Source organism: Gopherus evgoodei, chromosome 4 (assembly GCF_007399415.2).
Source record: "Gopherus evgoodei ecotype Sinaloan lineage chromosome 4, rGopEvg1_v1.p, whole genome shotgun sequence".
NCBI classification, from domain to species: Eukaryota; Metazoa; Chordata; order Testudines; family Testudinidae; genus Gopherus; species Gopherus evgoodei.
In genome coordinates, this window is record NC_044325.1 from 150,241,927 (window position 1) to 150,251,041 (window position 9,115).

The 9,115-nt window shown below is 61.9% G+C and overlaps 1 protein-coding gene across 2 annotated transcripts; it reads left to right on the forward strand.

Annotated features, from left to right (window-relative positions):
- Positions 1-2,014: 2,014 nt before the first annotated feature.
- Positions 2,015-8,944, forward strand: LOC115651036 (bone marrow proteoglycan-like). 2 transcript variants are annotated; one of them, XM_030561853.1, is made up of 6 exons: positions 2,015-5,618; positions 6,293-6,373; positions 6,845-7,026; positions 7,521-7,655; positions 8,194-8,305; positions 8,689-8,944. In XM_030561853.1, the coding sequence occupies exons 1-6, from the start codon at positions 5,396-5,398 to the stop codon at positions 8,745-8,747; spliced, it is 792 nt and encodes a 263-aa protein (XP_030417713.1). In that variant the 5' UTR covers positions 2,015-5,395; the 3' UTR covers positions 8,748-8,944. The 2 variants fall into 2 exon arrangements, with proteins under 2 accessions (XP_030417713.1, XP_030417712.1); XM_030561852.1 differs by having other exon boundaries at positions 8,194-8,944.
- Positions 8,945-9,115: the final 171 nt, after the last annotated feature.

The window sequence follows — 9,115 nt, forward strand, 5'->3', positions numbered from 1 at the left end:
GGTAGGGGCCCTGGAGTTCCTGTTGGAGTCCCCCGGGACAAACACCATCACTGTACCTAGATGGATAGAATTTGTCTCCCTAGCCATGTCTACACTGGGGGTTAGGTTGGCCTAGTTGTGGCGCCCGGGGATGCGTGCTTTTCTCACACACACACACACAAAGACACACACACACACAGGCATGGCTGGGGAATCTAAATTTGGGGTGTAGGCCTGGGTGAGCTCAGCAGGGGGCCCTGGACTGGAGGGGTCAGGAACCAGCATTATCAGGACAAGGTTCCCAGACAAACAGGAGCTCAGCTCGGGGCAGAGGCTGTGTCTATACTACCTAATCTGTGCCAGCACAGCTCCCAGGGTAGACATAGCATAGGCCAGCGGAGGAGCCTTTCCTACTGCTGTAGGAATGCCATCTCCCTGAATGGCATTCGCTGGGCCAACGGCAACACCCATCCATCGACGTAGCTGAGTCCACTCTGGGGGTTGTGCCAGCATAGCTGTGCCAGTATTTTAAGACTAGACCAGGCCTGACTGGCAAAGGGACGTAGCGAGTCAGAGCCACAGCATGAATTCAGTCTCTGTGCCAAGTGAAGCTGGGGCAAGGCTGCCCGGTGCTGATGCAAACACAGGATGCGGTGAAAAGCCTCTGAACCGGCGGGGAGAAGGAGGCTGGAGCCATATGGCCTGTCCATGGGGAAAAGCACGACCCCTTGAGGGGGCTGGGCAGGAAGAGGCAGACCCAGGAGACCGGGGATGGGGCATAACATATACCTTGTGAATCTGTGACACGGAGCCCAGGGCTGGGGGGTGCGGGCTGGGATTGAGGGGCACCGGCAGAGCTGGGTGTGTGCCTAGGGACGGGCTAGCAGGGACTGCGGGTCAGGACTGAGAAGCACTGCTGCCAGGCACAACCTCCATCCCACCCTCATCACTGCCAGGCTCTCCGGTAGCACTGGCTCAGGGCGTCCCTGCAGATAAGCATCTCCCCGCCGTGCTGGGCAGGTTTCACAAGGGCATTTCACACAGTAACGGCTGCGCTGGGACCCCACACCTGGGCTGTCCTGATAACCCCGGGGCCGTTTCACCGCAGGCCTCAGCGCTGAGCACCAGGTCACATGCCCCCTGAGTGTCAGCATTAGCGTCCCCTCCCCTGCCAGCACTCCCTCGTAGTGTTGCCAAGCCTCCAGGATTGTCCTGGAGTTCCCAGGAATTAAAGATTAATCTTTAATTAAAGATTATGTCCTGTGATGAAATCTCTAGGAATTCATCCAACCAAAGTTGGCAACCCTGCTCTCTGGGGGTCCCTGCCTGGTGGGGCTGGGACTCAGGAGCTGTAAACATGCCCCTCAGACACTAGCGGACCCGGGATCAAGCTGCCCAGTGCCCTGGCACCAGCCCTGTGCAATGCTCCTATCAGTGCCCAGACCAGGCTGTGGATTGTGCTATGACCTGGCCTGTCCTGACCCTGTCCTGTGCATTCCCACCACTGCCAGCTCCAGCTTGCCCCAGCCATGGCACAACCTGCCCATGCCGCTGTCTCTGCCCTGGTCCCCACTCTGCTCCCTGGCTCTCGCCTGGCGCAGATGAGCTGTGAGAACAAGGGCAAGCAGAGAGCAGCGCCTGGGGCCCATCCTGGGATATAGGGGATGGGAGGACAGTCCCAGGCAGGGACTAGGGGGGCAGTGGGGCTGGCCATTGTGGGGGATGGGAACACAGTTCCACTCATGGCTGGGGGGGCATAGGAGCTTGCCATGGTGGAGGATGGGGGGACAGTCCCACGCCAGCCTGTGGGGGGGGGGGGCAATGTGGCTAGCCATTGTGGGGGATGGGGGCACAGTTCCAAGCAGGGCTGGGGGCACAGTGGGGCTGGCCATTGTGGGAGACAGGGGCATTGTCCCACACAGGGCTGGGGGGAAGTGGCGCTGGCCATTGTGGAGGATGGGGGGACAGTCCCACGCAGGGCTGGAGGGGGCAGTGGGGCTGGCCATGGTGGAGGATGGGGGATAGTCCCAAGCAGGGCTGGAGGGCAGTGGGGCTGGCCATGGTGGAGGATGGGGGATAGTCCCAAGCAGGGCTGGGTGGCAGTGGGGCTGGCCATGGTGGAGGATGGGGGCAGAGTCCCACGCAGGGCTAGGGGGGCAGTGGGGCTGGCCATTGTAAGGGACAGGGGCACAGTCCCACGCAGGGCTGGGGAGACAGTGGGGCTGGCCATTGTGGGGGATGAGGGCACAGTCCCGCGCAGGGCTGGGAGGATAGTGAGGCCAGCTGTGGTAGAGGATGGGGGGACAGTCCCATGCAGGGCTGCGGGGTGGGGGGGGCAGTGGGTCAGCTGTGGTGGGACCCTGGTTAGTTTTAGTAGCATCCTTAGACCCACAAGCAGCTGAACACCCTCAGTAGCCCCCTGTGGGTGTCCAGCGTGTAACCCTGCCCAGCCCCCTCCATCAGGAGTGTCTCCCCCAGAGATGGCCCCAGGCCTCAGCACCTGTTCCCACCTGCACCCCTCCCCAGACTGTCCCTCAGGGATCCGGCTCAGAGCTCTCTAGCCAGCAATGTCCTGCCAGCCCATCTCACTGGGCCCCTGCCAGCTCCCAACCAGCCCACGGAGCCCAGCCACAGACGCTCCCCCCAGCTCATGGGCAGCTGGAGTGGGGCCCAGCTGCTTTCACCCACAAGGAGTCACAGGGAGCCCCAAGAATCACATGGAGGGCTGAGATCCCACGAGGCCTTTGACTCAGAGGCAGAGGCCCTAGGCACTGTCATGGCAACAGGAGCTGGTGTCCAGCCACTCAACTCTCCCAGCCCCACGCGCCCTGGAGCAGGAACTCGAGCTGGGGGATCATCTCCTCCCAGCCCTGGGTTCTCACATATCAGTTACCGAGATCAGGGTCCCATTGTGCCAGACACTGCACAGACCCCCACTGAGATCAGGGCCCCCGTTGCAGGCCTGCCGACAGAAATTCTGGGCCCCAGGGCAGAATGGTCAATGGCCCCCCTAGAAAGGGATGGCCCAGCATGGCATTGCCACGTGGGCACGGAGCTGGACCACGTGGAGCAACTGGTGCACACACACACAAGCAATGCCCATGTAGATGCTGTCCGCCTGACATTTGAGCGGTGCTGCACCTGTACTGGCTGCTGCCCAGTGAGCTGCTGCCGGCTGTACTGCTGGGCGCACTCCTGGCATGACCAGGGCTTTCGCATGCCCACCTGGCTGCCTTCGCCACTGCCGGTATCACCCCACATGTGCCTAGGAGCCCGCCCAGGTGATTGCCCCCTTTGCTCCCCGACCCGTCGGCAGTCCTGCCCCATTGTGCCAGCTGCTGTTCAGATGCGAACTGAGATTGTGAGTGTGCTGTGCCAGGCGATGCCCAGAGGGAAAGGCCTGGTTACCTGAGCTCTCTGTTGACATGACATTAGCTGGCAGGTGCCCTGCTAGCTTCCTGCACCTGCCGGGGAGGTCGAATGGAACAGAAAGGCCTGAGACCCAGTGGCATTGCTCCCCCAGCAGGTCCCTTGCCTGAGAGGCCCTGAGAGCTGGGGCTAACCCAGAGAGGCCTCTGTCCTGCCCAAAAGGGGTTGCCTCCATGGGAGACAGATGCTCTGCTTCGTATCCCAGCTGGGGCTGCTGGCTGAGCCTGCCAGCGGAGGGGCTTGGGGCTGAGGGCGAACAGGGCATGCACTAGGCAGAGGCCACCAAGCCCTCTCCGGAGGCTGCACCGAGGCCAGGGGATGAGGAAGGCCTGAGCTCTGGCACAGAGGATGGAGATGCAGAGGGAGCCGGGATACATCCAGCTGAGCCAGGGGTCTTGGGGCAGTTGCTTTTGCCCACAGTCGCATCTGCCCTGAGCTTGGCATTGCCTGGCCAATGATGGACGCCTCTCTGCTGATTCAGTCCATGCTGCCATGCGTGGAAAGGGCCCTGCTGTGTTACTGCAGGACCTCCCAGCCCGCCATGTCTCCCTGATGGGGCAACACCTCTGCCCTGGGGGTCAGGAGCCAGCTGGACCTGCTGCCAAGACAAGGAGAGAACCAAAGGCAGGAGGGCCTGTCTTGGAGGTGCGTAAAGAGTGAAGCTGTGGGCCTCGTCAGCATCACGGGTGCTCCAAGAGAGACAGATCACAGCCTGGACGGGGCTGGAGGGGGGTAGTGAGCCAACCCTGCCCCAAGGGAGCGGATTTCTGAGACAAGGTGGTTCCAGGCTGCAGTGGCCAAAGCCCAAGTGAGACCCGATAGCCAGAGATGGAAGCTAGAGAGATTCAGGGCAAACCTAAGGGGCAGGTTTGAACAGTGAAGGGGATTCTCCCTGGAGACAACTTGCCCAGGTGGTGGCAGATGCTCCCTCACTCAGAGTCTTTCAGGGCAGGGTGGGGTCTCTCTCCAGAGTCTGTGCTCTGGCTCCATCGGGGCAGGAGGCAGGAGCCCCTGGGCAGGGCTGGTGCCTGGTGTGACACAGGAGAGCAGACAGAGGGCACAATGGGCTGCCTGCTCTTGGAGTCTACGAAGTTCTGCTGGGACTAAGGGCAGCTCCATGGCAGAGCCCTCCACTCAGCTCCCACATGGGGTCCCCCACATTCTCCAGGCGGTTGGAAGCAGGCATCAGTGCCAGCTGTGTGTGTAAGGGGCACTATGGGAAGTGGAGGAAACACATTTGTGCCTCAGGGCTCAGCACTGGCCAGTCCCCCCCAGGCTGTGGGGTCCCAGCACCCCTGCCCACTGCAGGTAGGGAAGGGCCATGTGCCAGGATCTGGGTGATTGCCCCACTCCAGTCCCAGCCCCATTGTGCACCAGCCCATGGCAGTGGGGAGGGTTCTTGGCTCTGAAGGGCTGCCCCCCAGGGAGTGCTGGCAGGGGAGGGAATCCCAACACTGGCACTAGGGGAGTAGATGGCACCAGCCCATTGGCTACTGGCCCGTTCCCTGTGGCCAGGCACCCAGCTCTGCAACCTGCGGTGAAACGGCCCCAGGCTTATCAGGACGGCCCAGGTGTGGGGTCCCAGCGTGGCCGTTATTGTGTGAAATGTCCTTGTGAAACCTGCCCAGCACAGCGGGGAGATGCTTATCTGCAGGGATGCCCTGAGCCAGTGCGGCCGGAGAGCAGGGCAGTGATGGGGAGTGGGATGGAGGTTGTGACTGGCAGCAGCTCTCCTCAGTCCCGACCCACAGCCCCTGCTTGTCCAGCACTGGCTACCCTCTCTGTCTCAGCTCTGCCGGTGCCCCTCTCTCCTGACCCACAGCACATGCTAGCCCAGCATTATATTCAGGGTCTTTCTAAAGTGGGTCCCCGAGTGGCTGGGAGTCCAGTTCCCTGCTACCATCAGCACGGGGGTGAATCCAGGACCCCCTATGGTCTATGGGGAGTTGGGAGCACTTTGTAGACAGCTCGTTTATAAACTCTGCCAATGGCCCCTAGCTGGCAATATGGGGCAGCTTGTAGGTTGGAGCCCAGGCTGAGTATAGGGATGTCACAAGCTGTGGGGTGCGGGTGCTGGGGGTGGAACACAAGGGGCTGGGAGCTGATAGTGACTCTTTCCCCATCACCCAGCTTCCTGTTCCAGACCAATATAAGGGGCTGGGATGGCTGGAGCTGTCGGAGCTCACTGAGGACCCACAGCCATCATAGAGGTGGCGGGGGATCTTTGGTTGACCCCAAGGGATATGGGAGCTAATGGGGACCTTCTCCAGAGTGGGGTCACTCGGTTGGGGCCTGGCTCTTACAGCAGCCAGTGCTGGTTGCCCTTGGGAGGTGCCTGCCATTATTCACCTCTCTGTGGCAGGGGCAGATCCCTGCCTGACCCCAGGGGCTGTTCAGCTCCTCCCTTGGAGCCTGAGATCATGAGACCTCACTGTTGGCTCCCGAACCTGCTGTGATGCCCAGAAAGGCCTGGCACTGCTCAGCACTCTCAGCCCCTTGTATCCTGTGGCAGGGAGTTCCACAGGCTAGCAGCACGTTAGAATTTTCCTGGCTGCTTCTGTCCATAGCCCATGTGTGCATGTACCCCTTGTCCTTGTGAGTGAGAGCCCCTCTGATCGCATATAGAGGCAAGGCCCCGGGTTTCCTCTGTCCCCCTTGGCTGGCCCAGCCCTACCATAGTTGGGAAAGGTTGCCTTGGTTGTGGGGTGGTCATCTACCCAGGGGAGCTTGGTGGTAGGTTATGGCTCAGTGATTGGGGGGTCCCTAGATGGGAGGTCAGTCTGAGCTACATGGAGGGAGGGGGTGGACTCTAGGCAGGGAGGTCAGTCTGCGCTCAGTGATTGGGGGGTCCTGGTGGAGGGGTCAATCTCTCTCTGTCTCACAGCCCCCCCAGATCTGCCAGAGATGAAGCTGGTCCTGGTCCTGGCACTTGCCCTCCTGGGGGCCGTCTCTGCTCACCAGCTCCGTAAGTCCTGGGACCCAAGTCACTATGGCTACAGCCCCTCCCCCACCCTATAGGGAGCCTGATCTACAGCCACTGCCCCCAATGGGAACCTCCAGCCCCCCCCCAGCAGACACTACACGGACCCCATGGGCTTGGGTCAGACCCCAGCAAGCACAGTACAGGGCTCCGTTACCCCAGACCTGTGCTCTCACTAGCCCCCAGCCCCACTCTGTTCCGGCCACCTGAGGCCTCTGCCCCCAATAACCTTCTGCCTCACTGTAGCCCGGACACCAGGGTCCCCTGGTCCTGCAATGACCCTCTGAGCTTCTCCGTCCCTGACACCAGGGTCCCTAACCCCTCAGTGACACCCTGACCCTCTATCCCGGACACCTGTGTCCCCGGCCGCTAGATCTGCTCCCACCTCCAAGGATTGTTTGGGCTCTGGGCTGCGACTTGCAGCTGGAAGGGCCAATTGGTGTCTCTTGCACCCAGCCTCAGATAAGGGCACCCCGGAGCAGGAGGTACCAGCCAAACAGGGCGAGGAGGAGCCTGCGGAGCCAGAGCCACCGTGCCCCATGGAAAGCGAGAGCTTCAGGATGATAGTACCTGGCCAGGGGGGCCACACCTGTCGCTATGTGTTTGTGAACAATTGCCAGCCATTTTGGACAGCCCAGGTGAGTAGGTCAGGGGCACAGGTGGTGAGGAGGACTCGCAGATAGGTCAGGAAGTGGAGTGAGAAACCCATGGAGCTGGTGAATGGCCCATGAGGGGAAGTGGAGGGGGCATGAGGTGGTGGAGAGGTGACATAGGTGCAATGGGGGGCCCATGGATGCAGTCGAGGAGGTGTGGAGGTGGTGGAGGGGGCATGGGCTCTTGAAGGGGTGGCATAGGTGCAATGGGGGGCCCATGGATGCAGTTGAGGAGGTGTGGAGGCAGTGGAGGAGGCATGATGGTAGTGAAGGGGACATGAGGTATTGAAGGGGTGGCATAAGGATGATGGGGAGAGCCATGTAGGCAGTGAAGGAGGCATGAGGACAGTGGAGGAGTTGAAGGGGTGACATGGGGGGCATAGGGACAGTGGATGGTGCACGGGGGGGGTGTGGCGGGTGGACGTGACTCTGTGCCTGGGCCCTTACTGCCCCATGTCCCCCTCACCCTCTCCCCACAGAAACTATGTGCCCGCTGCTACCACGGCCACCTGGCCTCCATCCACAACTATGCAACCAACCAGCGCCTGAGCTGCATGGCGCATGCCCGCACCAACCAGGGCCAGGTGTGGATTGGCGGCTACACCTCCCGCTGGGTAAGGAGAGTGTCCGGCCCTGCTGCCCCCATTCACCCACTGCCTGGGCCTGGCCCAGAATCCCCCTTCCCCCCCCCCATCAGGGCCCTGCCAGCTCTGAGGCTGGCCTCCCCTCCAGTGCAGCGCGCGGACAGGGGGATCCATTCCCCACTGCTGCTCAGTGTGTCCTCAGCTGGGACCCTACTCAGGGCTGTCCCAGACCATCCCATTTGCACCCTGGGAGGTGGGCCTGGGTAGCTCAGGTGTGGGTCCCAGCTGACCCCCAGATGGCTGGCAGTCTCCCTGGGGCCCAATGACCTTGGTTGCCCATGAGGTGCCAGGGCTGGTGCCAGGGCAGAGACTGGTGCCAGCAAGTCCCAGGTACTTCCCAGCAAATCCAGAGCCCCTCACTGTGGCCCCGGGCTGGCTCCAATGCAGGAGCAGCTCCTGCCCCAGCCCAACCGATGGCCCCATCCCCTTGGGGGCTGGAAGGGAGGGGATTTCCTGGGGCACCCTGCAGATGGGACAGCACGAATCCAACCCCAGCCATTTCCCCCAGTTCTTGCATGTGCACCCCCGCTGGGTCGACCACAGTTCCTGGAACTACTCCAACTGGGCCAGAGGGAACCCTTGGCAGTTTTGGAAATCGTGTGTCGCCATGTGCACTGTAGGTGAGGAGCCCCCTGGGGCAGGACAGGGCGGAGATGGGGATCTATTCACTGCTTGTGGGAACAAGAGCCCTTAGGCAAGGGAACCGCGGATCTGTGGGACAGGGGTCCGAGGGTAGGTGGGGCTGTGGGGTGTAGGGCAGGAGATGAGGGTAGGTTGGGTCATGGGGTGTAGGGGAGGTGGGGCTTTAGGGCGTGGGGAAGGGAATCCAAGGGCAGGTGGGGCCATGGGACAGGGCATCTGAGGATAGGTGGGGCCGGGGTTTTGGTGCAGGGGATCTGGAGTTAGTGGTACTATGGAGGTCTGGGGCAAGGGAGCTGGGATTTGCTGTGGGCTGGGTGCCAGGTGCCAGCTGGGAGGGCACTAATCCCTCTCTTTCGGCCAGGTGGTCAATGGAGAAGCGTCAGCTGCGGGACTCGCCTGCCCTTTATTTGCGAGTACTGAGGAGGCTGCTCTCTAAATGGGGTCCCGTTGCCCCCACTGCTCTCCTGGCCTGGGACCCCCACTCTGCCCTGCCGGAGGTGCCCCAGCTTCCTGGACTCGGCTCTGCTCCCAGCCTTGCCCCAGCTCCCTGGGGGGGCAGCCTCCACCCTTCGCTTATTGCCTGTGACTCCCTGCAATAAAACAGCGCTAGACTCATCATCCTTGGGTATTGCTCCTTCCTGCACCGGGACACCGAGGACCCTCCCTGGGGCTGGACCCGGGCAGAGAGAGGGCAAGAGGTGGCCTGCGGGGAGAGGGGCTGGGGGTTACCCCCACCCAGGGATTGAGTCAGGAGTGGGAGTTACCACTGTACCGGGCATTAGGGAGCC

Coding starts and splice junctions, on each gene's coding strand:
- LOC115651036 (XM_030561852.1), top strand. CDS start 5,396: ATGGCCCCTAGCTGGCAATATGGGGCAGCTTGTAGGTTGGAGCCCAGG. Junction 6,374..6,844: donor CGTCTCTGCTCACCAGCTCC/GTAAGTCCTGGG, acceptor TCTTGCACCCAG/CCTCAGATAAGGGCACCCCG. Junction 7,027..7,520: donor AGCCATTTTGGACAGCCCAG/GTGAGTAGGTCA, acceptor CTCTCCCCACAG/AAACTATGTGCCCGCTGCTA.